We start from the raw sequence: 23,984 nt of genomic DNA on the forward strand, positions 1-23,984 counted from the left end.
AGAAGAGGGTGTTTTGAAATGGTTTGGTCACATGGAGAGAATGAGTGAGGAAAGATTGACAAAGAGGATATATGTGTCAGAGGTGGAGGGCATGAGAAGAAGTGGGAGACCAAATTGGAGGTAGAAAGATGGAGTGAAAAAGATTTTGAGTGATCGAGGCCTGAACAAGCAGGAGGGTGAAAGGCATGCAAGGAATAGAGTGAATTGGAACGATGTGGTATACCGGGGTCGATGTGCTGTCAGTGGATTGAACCAGGGCATGTGAAGCGTCTGGGGTAAACCATGGAAAGTTCTGTTGGGCTTGGATGTGGAAAGGGAGCTGTGGTTTCGGTGCATTATTACAGCTAGAGACTGAGTGTGAATGAATGTGGCCTCTTTTGTCCTTTCTTAGTGTTACCTCGCACACATGAGGGGGTAGGGGGTTGTTATTTCATGTGTGGCAAGATAACGATGGGAATAAATAAAGGCAGACAGTATGAATTATGTACATGTGTATATATGTATATGTCTGTGTGTGTATATATATGTATACGTTGAGATGTATAGGTATGTATATTTATGTGTGTGGACGTGTATGTATATACATGTGTATGTGGGTGGGTTGGGCCATTCTTTCGTCTGTTTCCTTGCGCTACCTCGCAAATGCGGGAGACAACGACAAAGCAAAATAAATAGATATAAAATAATGGATTTGTATGTAGCATTCATGGATCTGGAGAAGGCATATGATAGAGTTGATAGAGATGCTCTGTGGAAGGTATTAAGAATATATGGTGTGGGAGGCAAGTTGTTAGAAGCAGTGAAAAGTTTTTATCGAGGATGTAAGGCATGTGTACGTGTAGGAAGAGAGGAAAGTGATTGGTTCTCAGTGAATGTAGGTTTGCGGCAGGGGTGTGTGATGTCTCCATGGTTGTTTAATTTGTTTATGGATGGGGTTGTTAGGGAGGTGAATGCAAGAGTTTTGGAAAGAGGGGCAAGTATGAAGTCTGTTGGGGATGAGACAGCTTGGGAAGTGAGTCAGTTGTTGTTCGCTGATGATACAGCGCTGGTGGCTGATTCATGTGAGAAACTGCAGAAGCTGGTGACTGAGTTTGGTAAAGTGTGTGAAAGAAGAAAGTTAAGAGTAAATGTGAATAAGAGCAAGGATATTAGGTACAGTAGGGTTGAGGGTCAAGTCAATTGGGAGGTGAGTTTGAATGGAGAAAAACTGGAGGAAGTAAAGTGTTTTAGATATCTGGGAGTGGATCTGGCAGCGGATGGAACCATGGAAGCGGAAGTGGATCATAGGATGGGGGAGGGGGCGAAAATTCTGGGAGCCTTGAAGAATGTGTGGAAGTCGAGAACATTATCTCGGAAAGCAAAAATGGGTATGTTTGAAGGAATAGTGGTTCCAACAATGTTGTATGGTTGCGAGGCGTGGGCTATGGATAGAGTGGTGCGCAGGAGGATGGATGTGCTGGAAATGAGATGTTTGAGGACAATGTGTGGTGTGAGGTGGTTTGATCGAGTAAGTAACTTAAGGGTAAGAGAGATGTGTGGAAATAAAAAGAGCGTGGTTGAGAGAGCAGAAGAGGGTGTTTTGAAATGGTTTGGGCACATGGAGAGAATGAGTGAGGAAAGATTGACCAAGAGGATATATGTGTCAGAGGTGGAGGGAACGAGGAGAAGAGGGAGACCAAATTGGAGGTGGAAAGATGGAGTGAAAAAGATTTTGTGTGATTGGGGCCTGAACATGCAGGAGGGTGAAAGGAGGGCAAGGAATAGAGTGAATTGGAGCGATGTGGTATACCGGGGTTGACGTGCTGTCAGTGGATTGAATTAGGGCATGTGAAGCGTCTGGGGTAAACCATGGAAAGCTGTGTAGGTATGTATATTTGCGTGTGTGGACGTATGTATATACATGTGTATGGGGGTGGGTTGGGCCATTTCTTTCGTCTGTTTCCTTGCGCTACCTCACAAACGCGGGAGACAGCGATAAAGCAAAAAAAAAAAAAAGATAATATATATATATATATATATATATATATATATATATATATATATATATATATATATATATATATATATATATATATATGTATGTATGTATGTATATATATATATATATATATATATATATATATATATATATATATATATATATATATATATATTATATTATTTATTCGTATTATGTATATGTGTTATTTATTTTATTTATTTTGCTTTGTCGCTGTCTCCCGCGCCTGCGAGGTAGCGCAAGGAAACAGACAAAAGAAATGGCCCAACCCACCCCCACACACGTGCACACACACACACGTCCACACACGCAAACATACACACCCACACATCCCAACGTACACACATGTATACACACACAGACACACACATATACACACATGCACACAATTCACACTGCCTGCCCCTACTCACCCCCATCGCCACCCCGCCATACACGGAATAACATCCCCCTCCCCCCCTCATGTGAGCGAGGCAGCGCCAGGAAAGGACAACAAAGGCCCCATTCGCTCACACTCAGTCTCCAGCTGTCATGCAATAATGCCCGAAACCACAGCTCCCTTTCCACATCCAGGCCCCACAGAACTTTCCGTGGTTTACCACAGACGCTTCACATGCCCTGATTCAATCCATTGACAGCACGACGGCCCCGGTATACCACATCGATCCAATTCACTCTATTCCTTGCCCGCCTTTCATATATATATATATATATATATATATATATATATATATATATATATATATATATATCCATTGTTCTCACCTTTTTCCATTCTGTACTCAGTCTCTCCTGGTACTTCCTCACACAGGTCTCTTTCTCAAGCTCACTTACTCTCACCACCCTCTTCACCCCAACATTCACTCTTCTTTTCTGAAAACCCATACAAATCTTCACCTTAGCCTCCACAAGATAATGATCAGACATCCCTCCAGTTGCACCTCTCAGCACATTAACATCCAAAAGTCTCTCTTTCGCACGCCTGTCAATTAACACGTAATCCAATAACGCTCTCTGGCCATCTCTCCTACTTAAATAAGTATACTTATGTATATCTCGCTTTTTAAACCAGGTATTCCCAATCATCAGTCCTTTTTCAGCACATAAATCTACAAGCTCTTCACCATTTCCATTTACAACACTGAACACCCCATGTATACCAATTATTCCCTCAACTGCCACATTACTCACCTTTGCATTCAAATCACCCATCACTATGACCCGGTCTCGTGCATCAAAACCACTAACACACTCATTCAGCTGCTCCCAAAACACTTGCCTCTCTTGATCTTTCTTCTCATGCCCAGGTGCATATGCACCAATAATCACCCACCTCTCTCCATCAACTTTCAGTTTTACCCATATTAATCGAGAATTCACTTTCTTACACTCTATCACATACTCCCACAACTCCTGTTTCAGGAGTATTGCTACTCCTTCCCTTGCTCTTGTCCTCTCACTAACCCCTGACTTTACTCCCCAGACATTCCCAAACCACTCTTCCCCTTTACCCTTGAGAACAATGGAAGTAAGGGGAGTGGGGGAGGAATGGGATGTATTTAGGGAATCAGTGATGGATTGCGCAAAAGATGCTTGTGGCATGAGAAGAGTGGGAGGTGGGTTGATTAGAAAGGGTAGTGAGCGGTGGGATGAAGAAGTAAGAGTATTAGTGAAAGAGAAGAGAGAGGCATTTGGACGATTTTTGCAGGGAAAAAATGCAATTGAGTGGGAGATGTATAAAAGAAAGAGACAGGAGGTCAAGAGAAAGGTGCAAGAGGTGAAAAAAAGGGGAAATGAGAGTTGGGGTGAGAGAGTATCATTAAATTTTAGGGAGAATAAAAAGATGTTCTGGAAGGAGGTAAATAAAGTGCGTAAGACAAGGGAGCAAATGGGAACTTCAGTGAAGGGCGCAAATGGGGAGGTGATAACAAGTAGTGGTGATGTGAGAAGGAGATGGAGTGAGTATTTTGAAGGTTTGTTGAATGTGTTTGATGATAGAGTGGCAGATATAGGGTGTTTTGGTCGAGGTGGTGTGCAAAGTGAGAGGGTTAGGGAAAATGATTTGGTAAACAGAGAAGAGGTAGTGAAAGCTTTGCGGAAGATGAAAGCCGGCAAGGCAGCAGGTTTGGATGGTATTGCAGTGGAATTTATTAAAAAAGGGGGTGACTGTATTGTTGACTGGTTGGTAAGGTTATTTAATGTATGTATGACTCATGGTGAGGTGCCTGAGGATTGGCGGAATGCGTGCATAGTGCCATTGTACAAAGGCAAAGGGGATAAGAGTGAGTGCTCAAATTACAGAGGTATAAGTTTGTTGAGTATTCCTGGTAAATTATATGGGAGGGTATTGATTGAGAGGGTGAAGGCATGTACAGAGCATCAGATTGGGGAAGAGCAGTGTGGTTTCAGAAGTGGTAGAGGATGTGTGGATCAGGTGTTTGCTTTGAAGAATGTATGTGAGAAATACTTAGAAAAGCAAATGGATTTGTATGTAGCATTTATGGATCTGGAGAAGGCATATGATAGAGTTGATAGAGATGCTCTGTGGAAGGTATTAAGAATATATGGTGTGGGAGGAAAGTTGTTAGAAGCAGTGAAAAGTTTTTATCGAGGATGTAAGGCATGTGTACGTGTAGGAAGAGAGGAAAGTGATTGGTTCTCAGTGAATGTAGGTTTGCGGCAGGGGTGTGTGATGTCTCCATGGTTGTTTAATTTGTTTATGGATGGGGTTGTTAGGGAGGTGAATGCAAGAGTTTTGGAAAGAGGGGCAAGTATGAAGTCTGTTGGGGATGAGAGAGCTTGGGAAGTGAGTCAGTTGTTGTTCGCTGATGATACAGCGCTGGTGGCTGATTCATGTGAGAAACTGCAGAAGCTGGTGACTGAGTTTGGAAAAGTGTGTGGAAGAAGAAAGTTAAGAGTAAATGTGAATAAGAGCAAGGTTATTAGGTACAGTAGGGTTGAGGGTCAAGTCAATTGGGAGGTGAGTTTGAATGGAGAAAAACTGGAGGAAGTGAAGTGTTTTAGATATCTGGGAGTGGATCTGGCAGCGGATGGAACCATGGAAGCGGAAGTGGATCATAGGGTGGGGGAGGGGGCGAAAATCCTGGGGGCCTTGAAGAATGTGTGGAAGTCAAGAACATTATCTCGGAAAGCAAAAATGGGTATGTTTGAAGGAATAGTGGTTCCAACAATGTTGTATGGTTGCGAGGCGTGGGCTATGGATAGAGTTGTGCGCAGGAGGATGGATGTGCTGGAAATGAGATGTTTGAGGACAATGTGTGGTGTGAGGTGGTTTGATCGAGTGAGTAACGTAAGGGTAAGAGAGATGTGTGGAAATAAAAAGAGTGTGGTTGAGAGAGCAGAAGAGGGTGTTTTGAAGTGGTTTGGGCACATGGAGAGGATGAGTGAGGAAAGATTGACCAAGAGGATATATGTGTCGGAGGTGGAGGGAACAAGGAGAAGAGGGAGACCAAATTGGAGGTGGAAAGATGGAGTGAAAAAGATTTTGTGTGATCGGGGCCTGAACATGCAGGAGGGTGAAAGAAGGGCAAGGAATAGAGTGAATTGGAGCGATGTGGTATACCGGGGTTGACGTGCTGTCAGTGGATTGAAGCAAGGCATATGAAGCGTCTGGGGTAAACCATGTAAAGCTTTGTAGGTATGTATATGTGCGTGTGTGGACGTATGTATATACATGTGTATGGGGGGGGGGTTGGGCCATTTCTTTCGTCTGTTTCCTTGCGCTACCTCGCAAACGCGGGAGACAGCGACAAAGTATAATAAATAAATAGAAAATATATATATATAATTACAGGAAAAGAGCATCGATATACACTGCTTCAGCTAGGTATAGAATAGGGTATTGGTTAAGCCGGTGAATCCATGTACAAGTGCATCTGATTATAGAGGAGCACTGTGGTTTCAGTAGTGGTAGAGAATGTGGATTGAGTGTTTGTGTTGGAGAATGTGTTTGAGAAATTCTTAGAGGAACAGATGGATTTATATGTAGCATTTATGAGTCCGAAGAAAGCTTATGATAATGTTGGTGATGTTTTATGATAGGTTGAGGATGGAAAGCTGTGAGATTCATAGGGGTTCCCAACCTGAGGTACATGTACCGTGTTGCACTTCTCATGATGTACATAGTGTTCTGAGAGTATAACCATTGTTTACATTGTGTACAGTGTACACTATGACTAAGTAGAGCATGAGCAATATAGAAAATCCTTGTTTTAGATCAGAATAAGATCCTTATATAGTCTTTTACAGATTTCATGATAAGATACATGTTTAGTATCCCTTATCTGAAATGCCTGGAACCAGATGTGTTTTGAATTTTGGAATGTTTTCATACACAGAATGAGATATCTCGGTGATGGGACCCAATCTAAACACAGAATCCATAAATGTTTCATATACACTTTATACACAGCCTGAAGGTAATTCATACAATGTTTTTAATTTTTTGCATAACATAAACATAAAATGCTCCATCTTTCTCTTACCACTGTTAACCCATAGTGGTATTTGCTGGCCTTTTTGACCTTTCAACAGTATCTTTGTACCATAGAGCAGAGAATAAGCAAAAAACAGTGATGCACGTATGTCTGGCAATGACGATGGCTTGTGATAAACTGGCATCAACTAGTGTCAGAGCCCAGCACAGGCAAATGTGGTCAGTTGTGGAATTTTCCATTTGTAATGTCATGTTTTACTCAGAAAGTGGGACAGAGGAACAAAAAGGTTGGGAACCCCTGTGCTAGAATTAGTGAGAACTTTTTATCAAGGTTGTAAGGCATGTGTACAAATGGAAGAGAGGAGAGTGAATGGTTCTGGGTGAAAGTTGGTCTGTGGTAGAGATGTGTGATATCACCATGGTTGTTCAATTTGTTTGTGGATTGGGTGTTGAGGGAGGTTAATGCAAGAGTGTTGAAAAGAGGGACCAGTATGTAGTCCATGGGGGATAAGTGGTCCTGGGAAGTGAGTCATTTATTGTTGCAGATGATTCAGCTGTGGTGGGAGATTTGAGTGAGAAACTGCATAAGTTGGTGACTGAGTTTGGAAGTGTGTCAAAGGAGGAAGTTTAGAGTCAATGTGAATAAAGGTGAAGTTATTAGGTTTAGCTGAGTTGAAGGACGGGTTAGTTGGGAATTAGGTTTGATTGGCGAAAACTTGGAGAAAGTGAAGTGTTTTATTTACCTGGAGTGGATATGGCAGCATATATATTCCATGGTGCTCCCCCAGATGTTTTACATTCCCTGGTCCAGTCCATTGACAGCATTTTGACCCCTGTTAACCACATCATTCTTGTTCACTATATACCATACATGCCTTTCACTCTCCAGCATGTTCAGGCCTCAATTGTTTACCTTTTTTCTTTCAGTTCTGACACACATGTCCTCTTTTTCAAACTTTCCCAACTCGCTCTCTCCTTGTGTTCAAACTACTTCAGGACACCCGCCCCAGCTGTCCACACTCATTTTTATTACTTCACCTCTCACCCTTTCCTTACTTACTTGATTAAACCACCTCACACCACATATTGTCCTTAAACATTTTGTGTTCAATACATCCACTCTTCTATGCATACCTTTATTGATAGTCCATGCCTCACATTCGTATTACATTGTAGGGACTAGTATACCTTCAAACATACCCATTTTCGCCTTCTTAGATAATAAACTTTCTTTTTGCACATTTTTCACTGCTCCTAGAATATTTGCCCCTTCACTCACCCAATGACTCTTCTTCCATGGTTCAATTTGCTGCTGTGTCCACTCCCAGGTAACTGAAAAATGTCACTTCCTCCAATTTTTCTTCATTCAAACTCACATCAGATCCATAAATGATACAAACAAATCCGTCTGTTTGTTAAGTATTTCTTGCACACATTCTTCAAAGCAAAAACCTAATCCACACATTCTGTACACTTCTTAAACCCCAGTGCTCCTCCACAGTCTGATGCTCTGTGCATGCTTTCACCCTCACAATAGCTGCTCTTCCATACGACTTAACAGGTACACTCAGCAAACATATATGTCTTTAGTTTGAACACACACCTTTATTCCTATGCGTTTATATATTGGCACTAGATATGCATGCTGCCAATCCTCAGGCACCCTACCATAATCCATACATACATTAAAGATTTTTAAGTAACCAGTCAACAAAACATTTCCCCCCTTTCTGAATAAATTCATCTGCAATGCCATCCACCCCAGCTGCCTTGCTACATTTCATTTTACCTAAGACTTTCACTGCCTCTTTTGTCGTCATCAAACTGCACTTCATGTCTCTTTCACTTTGCATACCACAGAGACCCAAACACCCTACATATCTGCTACCATGTCATCAAACACATTCAACAGCCTATTAAAATACTCCTTCCATCACCTTCTCACTTCATTACTAGCAGTACATCTATCTCTCTATCTATATCTCTGATGCCCATTCCCTCTGGGAACTCCCATCGAGGGGTGGCCACATTGAAAGTCTCTCTACTTATCCCTGTCCTCACATGCCTCCCTTCCATACACTATTCCATGCATTCTTCCACTGCCTGAACAACATTCCCAACGGTTTTCCTTTTTTTCCATTTTATTAACCTTTTAAAAGATCTTATTCTCCCTAAAGTTTGCTGATACTAACTCACCTCAATTCTCGTTTGCCCTCATTTTCAACTCGTGCACCTTTCTCCTGACCTCCTGCTTTCTCCAAAGTAATCCTAGTAACAGTAATTGAAGCTTATCATTGTAAATTATCCTACAACCAGAGGAGAATATAAAAGTTCAAATGCCAGATTGTTAATGTATACTTGGATGATATATCTATAGACATTGATATATCATTTCATTTCAGATGCCCTGATCTTATGACCTGTTGTGAATTGGCAAACAAAGAATTTGGTTGCTGTCCTTTCCCATCTGCTGTGTGTTGTACTGACCATGTACACTGCTGCCCTCAGGGTATGTATTTTATGTATCATTGTTGTTTGGCTGTGAGTATGTGATTATAGTTACCTGTTAAATAGTATGTTATTTTGTTTACCTTACAACTGAATTATAGTTACCATTTATATAGTGTTATTTTGTTTGCTTTATAACTGGAGAATGATTTTTGATGATTGTCAAAATCTTGAATATAGTACACTGTGTGCCCTATTATTATTATGTGGGACAAAATAGAGTATACATGTGGAACAAACAGTTATAACACTACATATGTCCCTGTGTTATGGAAAGGATTTATTCTTGTAAAGAAATTTTGAATACATGTTAAGTGTAATTAAGATAGTTCCCTAACTTTACTTACCATAAAGAAGGATACGTACTCCATATATGCAAGTTTTACCCACCAGAAGTTTTGCTAAGTGGTACTTAAAGTGTTCGTGACAATGGGGTAGAGGTTTAATGGAATTAAAGGGAGTAAGAGGGAGGCTCTGTGCTGATGTTATCTCTGCTGTATGCCCATCCTTGTAGAACATAATCATCTTCCTTATCTTGACCTTCATCATGTGCTGCAGGATTCTTCTCTTGTGATGAGAAAATCAACAAATGGTTTGCTGGTTCTGGTGCACCATCTCTTAATACACTTTCTTGTAGGAGTTCATGGCATCTTGTAGTGATCATGTAACCTCAAAGGTACATTCTCGATTTTTATCATTAGCACTAAGTATTTCCACTTCATCAATGAGTGTGAAGAACTTCAACAGGTGATTTTTCTTCCGCTGATGTGGATTGTGTGTTGCTTATGTAGTGTCAATTGCACATTGTGTGTTGCTTATGTAGTGTTAACCTCTTATGCAATTTGCTCGTTCCAACAGTATGAGATCTTCATGTAACGTATCTTCATGTGAATTCAGCATGTGACCCACTTCTTCCACATTGTCTTCAAGCCTGCTATGATATGCTAGTGCTGCAATGTGTCTGAGAACTTTCTATACAGGTTCTGTAGGTTGAAAGCTTGTAAAGTTATTGGTACACTGTGGCCATATGCTTCTCCAAACATTTTCCATATTATTGGAAGTCATTCAAGTTCACCAAATGGCTTGATGCATTGTCAAAGATAAGCATTGCTTTGGTAATGTTACACTTGGCATAGTACATTTCCACTGCAGGGTAGGAGTTGATAGAGCTGTCTTGAAAAATGTTCACAGTCGTCCATGCCTTCCTGTTTGGGTGCCACATCAGAGTTAGGCTTGGCATAATCCTTTATTCCCATGGGATTTTCAAAATTGTAGGCAAAACAGCTTGATAGGAAGGGAAAGGAATGGTTTGGGAATTCTTTGGTATAAAGTCAGAGTTTAGTGTGAAGGTTAGAGCTCAGGAATGTCTAGCATTTCTGAAGGAGTTGTGGAATTGTGTGCAATGATTGCAAGGAAGTGAGCCCCTGACTGATTTAGGTAGAAATGAGAGTGGATTATGAGAGGTGGGTGATTTTTAATGCTTATGTACCTGGAAATTAAAGGACCAAGGAAGAGTTATGGGGGGGATCTAAGTAAGTGTGTTCTTAGTTTTGATGCAAGGAATCCAGTATTAGTGAATTATGATTTGAATGTGAGAGTGGGTAGTGTGGTAATTGAGGGTATTATTGAAGGGTCATGGTGTATTGTTGTGATTAAGAATGGTTAAGAGCTTGTAAAGTTGACTTCTAAAAAGAGAGTGGTGATTAGGAATACCTGGTTTAAGAATTGTAGATGGGTGTATAAAAGAGACTATTTGATGTGAATGCACTGAGAGGGGCGGCTAGTGGAATATCTTTACCTGGTTGAGGCAAGGGTGAAGGTTTGTAGAGTCTTTAGGAAAAGAGCTGATATGGGTTGGAATTAGAGATGTGAAAGTAAATGAGATGGTAAAAGAAGAGATATCTATGGGAGGATATATCAGGAGAGACTGAGTGTAGAATGCCAAAACATGAGAGTAAATTAATATAGGGCAGTGGATGAATAATGGGAGGATTTATAGAAGCACTGCATGCGTGTACTAGAAAAGTGTGTGGCATGCAGAAGATGGGAGGTGGACAGGTGAGAAATGGTAGAGTGGTAGGATTGAGTCAGTTGCTAGTGAAAGAAAAAAGTGAGGTGCAGGGGCAATTTTTGTAATGAAGGAGTACAAGTGATTGTTAGAGGTACAAGAGAAAGCAGGAGGAGGTCAAGAGGAAGGTGCAGGGGCAAAAGGTGAGGGGAAACAAAACTAAGGGTGTGAGGAATGTGAGACGTTAGGGGAAGCACTGCTTACATGTTTGGGAGAAGTGTGTGTTGTGAGGAAGGAGGGTGGTGGGCAGGTAAGAAGATGTAGTGAGGGGTGGGATGACAAAGCTTCTAATGAAATAGAAAAGAGAGGTGTATGAATGGTCCATACAGGGAAGGAGGGAATTATTGCAAGTGAATGGTAGATATTCAAGAGAAAGCAGCAGGAAATCAAGAGGAAGTTTTTGAGAATGAAAGAGACTGCAAATGAGAGTAGGAGTTAGTGACTGTCAACAAACTTCAGGGAGAATAAGGTAATGTTTCATGATGAATTTGATAGTAAGGAAAGTGAGAACAAATGGGAACATTGAAGGGAGCGAATTGGGAAGTGGTAACAAGCAGTGATGAGGAGATGGAATGAGCACTTTGAAGGATTGCTGAATGTGTTTGATGATAGGATGTTTGGTTTGGGGAGATGTGGGAAGTGTTTTGATGAAGAGAAATGAGGTGAAAGCCTTTCATAATATGAAATGTGGCAAGGCAGGTGAAATGGATGGTATTGCAGTTGGAATTCTTAGGAAGGGAGTCACTGTGTTGTTGATTGGTTATTTAAGATTTTCATTATATGTATGGATTATGTTGAGGATTGGCATAATGCATGTATAGTACCATTGTATAAAGCACAAGGGACATAGGTGAATTATCAAATTACGTAAGTATAAGTGTGTGATTTCGCCATGGCTGTGTAATTGGTTAATGGATAGGATGTGTGAGGGAAGTAGATGCAAGAGTTGTGGAGAGAGGGTCAGTTGTGCAGTCTGTAGGAGGTAGGGTGGCTTGGAAAATGAGTCAGTTGTTTTTTGCTGATGACATTACCCTGTTGGCAGTTTCAAGTAAGGAACTGAGGAAGATAGTATCTGAAGTGTGGACAGTGAGTGAAGGGAGAAAGTTGAGAGTGAATCTGAATAAAAGCAAGGTTATTAGGTTCAGTGGTGCATACAGACTGGTTAGTTGGGGTGAGGTTGAGTGGAGGAAACTTAGAGGAAGTAAATTGCATTAGATACGTGGAACCATGGATGTGAAGGTGAGACACAGGGTGGGTGAGTGGGAAAGGATTCTTAGAGCATGAAGGGATAGGTGGGAAGAGAGATTTTTCTCTGGTAGGATTAAAATGAGTATGTTTGAAAGTACAGTGATCCAGTGATGTATGGATATGAGGCAAGGACAGTAGGTGAGAATTTATGGTGTGGAGGGTTGATCAAGAAAATAATGATAGGTTAAGAAAGAGAAGAGGTATTGATAAGAGTGAGGGTTAAAGAGCTGAAGAGGTATTGATAAGAGTGAGGGTTAAAGAGCTGAAGAGGGTGTTTTGAAGCGTTTTAGAGATTTAGAGAGATTGAGTGAGGCATGTTTGACAGAGAGGATATATGTTTCAGAAGTAGAGGGGCTTGAGCTTGCACATGAAAGGTATGCTCGTTGTTGAGGGAATTGGATTGATATGGTATATGGTGGTCAAAATGCATTTAATGGACTGAAAGGGCATATGAAGTATCCAGGGGAAACCAGGAAAAGGTCTTTAGGCCTGATTGTGGAAAGGGGGATTTAATTTTGGTGCATTGCACTTGACAGCTAGAGAATTAATGTGAGTGAATAAGACCTTTTCTTTATCTGTTTCTGGCACTACCTCACTCATGCAGGAAATGGTGAACAGTTGTGAAAGTAACAATGTTTTTTAGGTGTTTGTAATTCACTTTCACTTTCTTTATTAAGATATTTAGAATTGTATTCACACCTATTTGTTGAACTGTTATTGGGCATTTATTTGAGCCATTCACAATTAGTGGTTTTCATTTGTGACCACTTGAATGAGTCCAATTTCTGATATTACAGTTAATGCTTTTCTTTCATTACCATCAGAATCAGTTTCATTAGTCAGTGAGAATTTGATACATATCATCACTTTCATCAATATTTTTTTGGCATTATGATGTATTCTATCTTCTTTTTATAGCAACTTCACTCACTCAGCTCTAATTTTCATTTTCATGTAAAGGTATACTCATAATTTTCAGTAGATGATAATCTTGATTCTTCATACACAGTAGATCTTCATTTCAACGGACTAATAGGTTTCCGTTAATGTCGAAAGTCAGTTTAATCGAATGTAACATTTCTGTGCCATGTTTAAATTCATATGCTTTCTTTTAACTCCTCTATCACTGTAGGTAGGGTTTATTGTGTGGTATGATAGCTGGGTGGTAGGCATCTGGCAGCATGGGAATGCTCGCCGAGCAGTTGAAGGCAGAAGTCAGACTAAGAAAAAGGTGATGCCACCCCTCCTTCTTTCTAATAAAGTGAGGATGGACTACATGCTTTCATTGCACCTTTTACATGGTGCAGTGAGTAGGATTCAAACCTACAAGGGAAAATCCCAAGTAATCCTAAGTTATCAGGAGATGGGGGACACCCAGGGAAATTGCCTCAGATGGGAAATCAATCTAGACAGCGAGGAGATGGAAGCTATCTACAAAAAATGGGGAGTCATGGCCCGCATCTCCCCAGGCCACTTCCCCGAGTCAAATGGATGTGCTGAAGCAGTGGAAAAGGTAGCCAAACGGGTGTTGAGGGTCAACTTAGGTGTTGGAAGTAGCGTGCACAGCAGCATAGCAGCTCAGGCTATGCTCCAATATCTCAACACCTCCCTAAGAGAGGAAGATAAGTCAACCACACAGCTGGCAGCAGGAACACGGTTGCGAGATGATGTCCGAGCACCCCAGCACCATTATCTGATAAACTGGTGAATGAGAACTGTAGTGAAATGGGGAGCAGGCCATTGCAGAGAGCCAGGCTTGTGTGCAGGATGGCCCAGCAGGTGGCGCTGTCATGTTGCCCAGCTATCCGTGAGCATCCCTGTCTCTGTGCAGGATGATGCTTCAAAGGTGTGGGACAGGTTGAGTTTGGTAGTGGAGATGAAGGCACAGAGTCATTACTTGGGAAGCTAGATGGCATTGGCTGCCTATCTTCGCAAAACTGATATTAACTACACCCTCAGGTTTCACCAATCCCCACAACACCCATGGGTAAAGGGGAGTACCCACCAGCAGCGGCTTTTCCCCCAGTTGTGGCAACACTTAGCCTCAGGCGGTGGCGTCCTCAAAGTGAGAGATACTGCCCTACACACTTGCAAGATTATGTCTGTGGGGGCTCCTGTGAAGAGTCCACACACAAATTTGTCATTTTTGTTCTGCTTCCATATGAAGGGTTGTATTGTTGCCGAGCAGTGATTTCTGTGTATGTTTGCCTTATCCCTAGTCAGCTTTTTTCTTGAAGGCATATGATAGAGTTGATAGAGATGCTCTGTGGAAGGTATTAAGAGTACATGGTGTGGGAGGCAAGTTGCTGGAAGCAGTGAAAAGTTTTAATCGAGGATGTAAGGCATGTGTATGAGTAGGAAGAGAGGAAGGTGATTGGTTCTCAGTGAATGTCGGTTTGCGGTAGGGATGCCTGATGTCTCCATGGTTGTTTAATTTGTTTATGGATGGGGTTCTTAGGGAGGTGAATGCAAGAGTTTTGGAGAGAGGGGCAAGTATACAGTCTGTTGTGGATGAGAGGGCTTGGTAAATGAGTCAGTTGTTGTTTGCTGATGATACAGTACTGGTGGCTGATTCGGGTGAGAAACTAAAAAAAAGCTGGTGACTGAGTTTGGTAAAGTTTGTGAAAGAAGAAAGCTGAGAGTAAATGTGAATAAGAGCAAGGTACAGTAGGGTTGAGGGACAAGTCAATTGGGAGGTAAGTTTGAATGGAGAAAAACTTGAGGAAGTGAAGTGTTTTGGATATCTGGGAGTGGATCTGGTGGCTCATGGAACCGTGGAAGCGGAAGTGAGTCACAGGGTGAGGGAGGGGGCGAAAGTTCTGGGTGTGTTGAAAAATGTGTGGAAGGCAAGAACATTATCTCAGAAAGCAAAAATGGGTATGTTTGAAGGAATAGTGGTTCCACCAGTGTTATATGGTTGCGAGGCGTGGGGTATAGATAGAGTTGTGTGGAGGAGGGTGAATGTTTTGGAAATGAGATGTTTGAGGACAATATTATATGTGAGGTGGTTTGATCGAGTAAGTAATGAAAGGGTAAGAGAGATGTTTGGTGATTAAAAGTGTGTTGTTGAGAGAGCAGAAGAGGGTGTTTTAAAATTGTTTGGTCACATGGAGAGAATGCGTGAGGAAAGATTGACAAAGAGGATATCCATGTCAGAGGTGCAGGGAACGAGGAGAAGTGGGAGACCAAATTGGAGGTGGAAAGATAGAGTGAAAAAGATTTTGAGAGATTGGGGCCTGAACATGCAGGAGGGTGAAAGGCGTTCAAGGAATAAAGTGAATTGGAACGATGTGGTATACCAGGGTCAATGTGTTGTCAGTGGATTGAACCAGAGCATGTGAAGTGTCTGTGGTAAACCTTGGAAAGTTTTGTGTTGCCTGGATGTGGAAGGGAGCTGTGGTTTTGGTGCATTATACATGACAGCTTCAGACTGAGTGTGAACTAATGTGGCCTTTGTTGTCTTTTCCTAGTGCTACCTTGCGCACATGCGGGGGGAGGGGATTGTCATTTCATGTGTGGCAGGATGGTAATGGGAATGAATAAGAGCAGACAGTATGAATTATGTACATGTGTATATATGTATATGTCTGTGTGTGTATATATATATATATATATATATACGTTGAGATGTATAGGTATGTATGTGTGCGTGTGTGGACGTGCATGTAAATACATGCAAATGTGGGTGGGTTGGGCCAATCTTTTGTCTGTTTCCTTGCGCTACCTCGCTAACACGGGAGACAGCGACAAATTATAATGAATATAAATATTTTTTTTTTTTTTTTTTTTTATACTTTGTCGCTGTCTCCCGCGTTTGCGAGGTAGCGCAAGGAAACAGACGAAAGAAATGGCCCAACCCCCCCCCTCCCATACACATGTACATACACACGTCCACACACGCAAATATACATACCTACACAGCTTTCCATGGTTTACCCCAGACGCTTCACATGCCTTGATTCAATCCACTGACAGCACGTCAACCCCGGTATACCACATCACTCCAATTCACTCTATTCCTTGCCCTCCTTTCACCCTCCTGCATGTTCAGGCCCCGATCACACAAAATCTTTTTCACTCCATCTTTCCACCTCCAATTTGGTCTCCCACTTCTCCTCGTTCCCTCCACCTCCGACACATATATCCTCTTGGTCAATCTTTCCTCACTCATTCTCTCCATGTGCCCAAACCATTTCAAAACACCCTCTTCTGCTCTCTCAACCATGCTCTTTTTATTTCCACACATCTCTCTTACCCTTACGTTACTTACTCGATCAAACGACCTCACACCACACATTGTCCTCAAACATCTTGTTTCCAGCACATCCATCCTCCTGCGCACAACTCTATCCATAGCCCACGCCTCCCAACCATACAACATTGTTGGAACCACTATTCCTTCAAACATACCCATTTTTGCTTTCCGAGATAATGTTCTCGACTTCCACACATTCTTCAAGGCTCCCAGGATTTTTGCCCCCTCCCCCACCCTATGATCCACTTCTGCTTCCATGGTTCCATCCGCTGCCAGATCCACTCCCAGATATCTAAAACACTTTACTTCCTCCAGTTTTTCTCCATTCAAACTTACCTCCCAATTGACTTGACCCTCAACCCTACTGTACCTAATAACCTTGCTCTTATTCACATTTACTCTTAACTTTCTTCTTTCACACACTTTACCAAACTCAGTGACCAGCTTCTGCAATTTCTCACATGAATCTGCCACCAGCGCTGTATCATCAGCGAACAACAACTGACTCACTTCCCAAGCTCTCTCATCCCCAACAGACTTCATACTTGCCCCTCTTTCCAAAACTCTTGCATTCACCTCCCTAACAACCCCATCCATAAACAAATTAAACAACCATGGAGACATCACACACCCCTGCCGCAAACCTATATTCACTGAGAACCAATCACTTTCCTCTCTTCCTACACGTACACATGCCTTACATCCTCGATAAAAACTTTTCACTGCTTCAAACAACTTGCATCCCATGCCATATATTCTTAATACCTTCCACAGAGCATCTCTATCAACTCTATCATATGCCTTCTCCAGATCCATAAATGCTACATACAAATCCATTTGTTTTTCTAAGTATTTCTCACATACATTCTTCAAAGCAAACACCTGATCCACACATCCTCTACCACTTCTGAAACCACACTGCTCTTCCCCAATCTGATGCTCTGTACATGCCTTCACCCTCTCAATCAATACCCTCCCATATAATTTCCCAGGAATACTCAACAAACTTATACCTCTGTAATTTGAGCACTCACTCTTATCCCCTTTGCCTTTGTACAATGGCACTATGCACGCATTCCGCCAATCATCAGGCACCTCACCATAAGTCATACATACATTAAATAACCTTACCAACCAGTCAGTAATACAGTCACCCCTTTTTTAATAAATTCCACTGCAATACCATCCAAACCTGCTGCCTTGCCGGCTTTCATCTTCCGCAAAGCTTTTACTACCTCTTCTCTGTTTACCAAATCATTTTCCCTAACCCTCTCACTTTGCACACCACCTCGACCAAAACGCCCTATATCTGCCACTCAATCGTCAAACACATTCAACAAACCTTCAAAATACTCACTCCATCTCCTTCTCACATCACCACTACTTGTTATCACCTCCCCATTTGCGCCCTTCACTGAAGTTCCCATTTGCTCCCTTGTCTTATGCACTTTATTTACCTCCTTCCAGAACATCCTTTTATTCTCCCTAAAATTTAATGATACTCTCTCACCCCAACTCTCATTTGCCCTCTTTTTCACCTGTTGCACCTTTCTCTTGACCTCCTGTCTCTTTCTTTTATACATCTCCCACTCAATTTCATTTTTTCCCTGCAAAAATCATCCAAATGCCTCTCTCTTCTCTTTCACTAATAATCTTACTTCTTCATCCCACCACTCACTACCCTTTCTAATCAACCCACCTCCCACTCTTCTCATGCCACAAGCATCTTTTGCGCAATCCATCACTGCTTCCCTAAATACATCGCATTCCTCCCCCACTCCCCATACTTCCATTGTTCTCACCTTTTTCCATTCTGTACTCAGTCTCTCCCGGTACTTCCTCACACAAGTCTCCTTCCCAAGCTCACTTACTCTCACCACCCTCTTCACCCCAACATTCACTCTTCTTTTCTGAAAACCCATACAAATCTTCACCTTAGCCTCCACAAGATAATGATCAGACATCCCTCCAGTTGCACCTCTCAGCACATTAACTTCCAAAAGTCTCTCTTTCGCGCGCCTGTCAATTAACACATAATCCAATAACGCTCTCTGGCCATCTCTCCTACTTACATACGTATACTTATGTATATCTCACTTTTTAAACCAGGTATTCCCAATCACCAGTCCTTTTTCAGCACATAAATCTACAAGCTCTTCACCATTTCCATTTACAACACTGAACACCCCATGTATACCAATTATTCCCTCAAGTGCCACATTACTCACCTTTGCATTCAAATCACCCATCACTATAACCCGGTCTCGTGCATCAAAACCACTAACACACTCATTCAGCTGCTCCCAAAACACTTGCCTCTCATGATCTTTCTTCTCATGCCCAGGTGCATATGCACCAATAATCACCCATCTCTCTCCATCAACTTTCAGTTTTACCCATATTAATTGAGAATTTACTTTCTTACATTCTATCACATACTCCCACAACTCCTGTTTCGGGAGTACTGCTACTCCTTCCCTTGCTCTTGTCCTCTCACTAACCCCTGACTTTACTCCCAAAACATTCCCAAACCACTCTTCCCCTTTACCCTTGAGCTTCGTTTCACTAAGAGCCAAAACATCCAGGTTCCTTTCCTCAAACATACTACCTATCTCTCCTTTTTTCACATCTTGGTTACATCCACACACATTTAGACACCCCAATCTGAGCCTTCGAGGAGGATGAACACTCCCCGCGTGACTCCTTCTTCTGTTTCCCATTTTAGAAAGTTAAAAAATACAAGGAGGGGAGGATTTCTGGCCCCCCGCTCCCGTCCCCTCTAGTCGCCTTCTGCGACATGCGAGGAATGCATGGGAAGTATTCTTTCACCCCTATCCCCAGGGATAAACATATATATATATTTTTTTTTTTTTTTTTTTTTTTTTTTTATACTTTGTCGCTGTCTCCCGCGTTTGCGAGGTAGCGCAAGGAAACAGACGAAAGAAATGGCCCAACCCCCCCCCCCCATACACATGTACATACACACGTCCACACACGCAAATATACATACCTACACAGCTTTCCATGGTTTACCCCAGACGCTTCACATGCCTTGATTCAATCCACTGACAGCACGTCAACCCCGGTATACCACATCGACTCCAATTCACTCTATTCCTTGCCCTCCTTTCACCCTCCTGCATGTTCAGGCCCCGATCACACAAAATCTTTTTCACTCCATCTTTCCACCTCCAATTTGGTCTCCCTCTTCTCCTCGTTCCCTCCACCTCCGACACATATATCCTCTTGGTCAATCTTTCCTCACTCATTCTCTCCATGTGCCCAAACCATTTCAAAACACCCTCTTCTGCTCTCTCAACCACGCTCTTTTTATTTCCACACATCTCTCTTACCCTTACGTTACTTACTCGATCAAACCACCTCACACCACACATTGTCCTCAAACATCTCATTTCCAGCACATCCATCCTCCTGCGCACAACTCTATCCATAGCCCACGCCTCGCAACCATACAACATTGTTGGAACCACTATTCCTTCAAACATACCCATTTTTGCTTTCCGAGATAATGTTCTCGACTTCCACACATTCTTCAAGGCTCCCAGAATTTTCGCCCCCTCCCCCACCCTATGATCCACTTCCGCTTCCATGGTTCCATCCGCTGCCAGATCCACTCCCAGATATCTAAAACACTTTACTTCCTCCAGTTTTTCTCCATTCAAACTTACCTCCCAATTGACTTGACCCTCAACCCTACTGTACCTAATAACCTTGCTCTTATTCACATTTACTCTTAACTTTCTTCTTTCACACACTTTACCAAACTCAGTCACCAGCTTCTGCAGTTTCTCACATGAATCAGCCACCAGCGCTGTATCATCAGCGAACAACAACTGACTCACTTCCCAAGCTCTCTCATCCCCAACAGACTTCATACTTGCCCCTCTTTCCAAAACTCTTGCATTCACCTCCCTAACAACCCCATCCATAAACAAATTAAACAACCATGGAGACATCACACACCCCTGCCGCAAACCTACATTCACTGAGAACCAATCACTTTCCTCTCTTCCTACACGTACACATGCCTTACATCCTCGATAAAAACTTTTCACTGCTTCTAACAACTTGCCTCCCACACCATATATTCTTAATACCTTCCACAGAGCATCTCTATCAACTCTATCATATGCCTTCTCCAGATCCATAAATGCTACATACAAATCCATTTGTTTTTCTAAGTATTTCTCACATACATTCTTCAAAGCAAACACCTGATCCACACATCCTCTACCACTTCTGAAACCACACTGCTCTTCCCCAATCTGATGCTCTGTACATGCCTTCACCCTCTCAATCAATACCCTCCCATATAATTTCCCAGGAATACTCAACAAACTTATACCTCTGTAATTTGAGCACTCACTCTTATCCCCTTTGCCTTTGTACAATGGCACTATGCACGCATTCCGCCAATCCTCAGGCACCTCACCATGAGTCATACATACATTAAATAACCTTACCAACCAGTCAATAATACAGTCACCCCCTTTTTTAATAAATTCCACTGCAATACCATCCAAACCTGCTGCCTTGCCGGCTTTCATCTTCCGCAAAGCTTTTACTACCTCTTCTCTGTTTACCAAATCATTTTCCCTAACCCTCTCACTTTGCACACCACCTCGACCAAAACACCCTATATCTGCCACTCTATCATCAAACACATTCAACAAACCTTCAAAATACTCACTCCATCTCCTTCTCACATCACCACTACTTGTTATCACCTCCCCATTTGCGCCCTTCACTGAAGTTCCCATTTGCTCCCTTGTCTTACGCACTTTATTTACCTCCTTCCAGAACATCTTTTTATTCTCCCTAAAATTTAATGATACTCTCTCACCCCAACTCTCATTTGCCCTCTTTTTCACCTCTTGCACCTTTCTCTTGACCTCCTGTCTCTTTCTTTTATACATCTCCCACTCAATTTCATTTTTTCCCTGCAAAAATCATCCAAATGCCTCTCTCTTCTCTTTCACTAATAATCTTACTTCTTCATCCCACCACTCACTACCCTTTCTAATCAACCCACCTCCCACTCTTCTCATGCCACAAGCATCTTTTGCGCAATCCATCACTGCTTCCCTAAATACATCGCATTCCTCCCCCACTCCCCTTACTTCCATTGTTCTCACCTTTTTCCATTCTGTACTCAGTCTCTCCCTGTACTTCCTCACACAAGTCTCCTTCCCAAGCTCACTTACTCTCACCACCCTCTTCACCCCAACATTCACTCTTCTTTTCTGAAAACCCATACAAATCTTCACCTTAGCCTCCACAAGATAATGATCAGACATCCCTCCAGTTGCACCTCTCAGCACATTAACTTCCAAAAGTCTCTCTTTCGCGCGCCTGTCAATTAACACATAATCCAATAACGCTCTCTGGCCATCTCTCCTACTTACATACGTATACTTATGTATATCTCACTTTTTAAACCAGGTATTCCCAATCACCAGTCCTTTTTCAGCACATAAATCTACAAGCTCTTCACCATTTCCATTTACAACACTGAACACCCCATGTATACCAATTATTCCCTCAAGTGCCACATTACTCACCTTTGCATTCAAATCACCCATCACTATAACCCGGTCTCGTGCATCAAAACCACTAACACACTCATTCAGCTGCTCCCAAAACACTTGCCTCTCATGATCTTTCTTCTCATGCCCAGGTGCATATGCACCAATAATCACCCATCTCTCTCCATCAACTTTCAGTTTTACCCATATTAATTGAGAATTTACTTTCTTACATTCTATCACATACTCCCACAACTCCTGTTTCGGGAGTACTGCTACTCCTTCCCTTGCTCTTGTCCTCTCACTAACCCCTGACTTTACTCCCAAAACATTCCCAAACCACTCTTCCCCTTTACCCTTGAGCTTCGTTTCACTAAGAGCCAAAACATCCAGGTTCCTTTCCTCAAACATACTACCTATCTCTCCTTTTTTCACATCTTGGTTACATCCACACACATTTAGACACCCCAATCTGAGCCTTCGAGGAGGATGAACACTCCCCGCGTGACTCCTTCTTCTGTTTCCCATTTTAGAAAGTTAAAAAATACAAGGAGGGGAGGATTTCTGGCCCCCCGCTCCCGTCCCCTCTAGTCGCCTTCTGCGACACGCGAGGAATGCATGGGAAGTATTCTTTCACCCCTATCCCCAGGGATAAACATATATATATATATATATATATATTTTTTTTTTTTTTTTTTTTATACTTTGTCGCTGTCTCCCGCGTTTGCGAGGTAGCGCAAGGAAACAGACGAAAGAAATGCCCCCCCCCCCCCATACACATGTACATACACACGTCCACACATGCAAATATACATACCTACACAGTTTTCCATGGTTTACCCCAGACGCTTCACATGCCTTGCTTCAATCCACTGACAGCACGTCAACCCCGGTATACCACATCGATCCAATTCACTCTATTCCTTGCCCTCCTTTCACCCTCCTGCATGTTCAGGCCCGATCACACAAAATCTTTTTCACTCCATCTTTCCACCTCCAATTTGGTCTCCCACTTCTCCTCGTTCCCTCCACCTCCGACACATATATCCTCTTGGTCAATCTTTCCTCACTCATTCTCTCCATGTGCCCAAACCCTTTCAAAACACCCTCTTCTGCTCTCTCAACCACGCTCTTTTTATTTCCACACATCTCTCTTACCCTTACGTTACTTACTCGATCAAACCACCTCACACCACACATTGTCCTCAAACATCTCATTTCCAGCACATCCATCCTCCTGCGCACAACTCTATCCATAGCCCACGCCTCGCAACCATACAACATTGTTGGAACCACTATTCCTTCAAACATACCCATTTTTGCTTTCCGAGATAATGTTCTCGACTTCCACACATTCTTCAAGGCTCCCAGAATTTTCGCCCCCTCCCCCACCCTATGATCCACTTCCGCTTCCATGGTTCCATCCGCTGCCAGATCCACTCCCAGATATCTAAAACACTTCACTTCCTCCAGTTTTTCTCCATTCAAACTCACCTCCCAATTGACTTGACCTTCAACCCTACTGTACCTAATAACCTTGCTCTTATTCACATTTACTCTTAACTTTCTTCTTTCACACACTTTACCAAACTCAGTCACCAGCTTCTGCAGTTTCTCACATGAATCAGCCACCAGCGCTGTATCATCAGCAAACAACAACTGACTCACTTCCCAAGCTGTCTCATCCCCAACAGACTTCATACTTGCCCCTCTTTCCAAAACTCTTGCTTTCACCTCCCTAACAACCCCATCCATAAGCAAATTAAACAACCATGGAGACATCTTACACCCCTGCCACAAACCTACATTCAGTGAGAACCAATCACTTTCCTCTCTTCCTACACGTACACATGCACACATGCCTTACATCCTCGATAAAAACTTTTCACTGCTTCTAACAACTT

The 23,984-nt window shown here is 42.4% G+C and overlaps 1 protein-coding gene across 7 annotated transcripts in view; it reads left to right on the plus strand.

Annotated features, from left to right (window-relative positions):
- The window catches only part of LOC139764122 (progranulin-like), a 121,631-nt gene that overhangs the window by 32,766 nt on the left and 64,881 nt on the right, over nt 1–23,984 (plus strand). For all 7 annotated transcript variants that reach the window (XM_071690636.1, XM_071690638.1, XM_071690637.1 and 4 more), the window contains one exon: nt 8,858–8,964. In XM_071690636.1, the coding sequence (XP_071546737.1) occupies nt 8,858–8,964 (107 nt within the window). The remainder of the gene's footprint in view (nt 1–8,857; nt 8,965–23,984) is intronic.

This window comes from Panulirus ornatus, chromosome 48 (genome assembly GCF_036320965.1).
Source record: "Panulirus ornatus isolate Po-2019 chromosome 48, ASM3632096v1, whole genome shotgun sequence".
In the NCBI taxonomy this organism is placed as follows: Eukaryota; Metazoa; Arthropoda; class Malacostraca; order Decapoda; family Palinuridae; genus Panulirus; species Panulirus ornatus.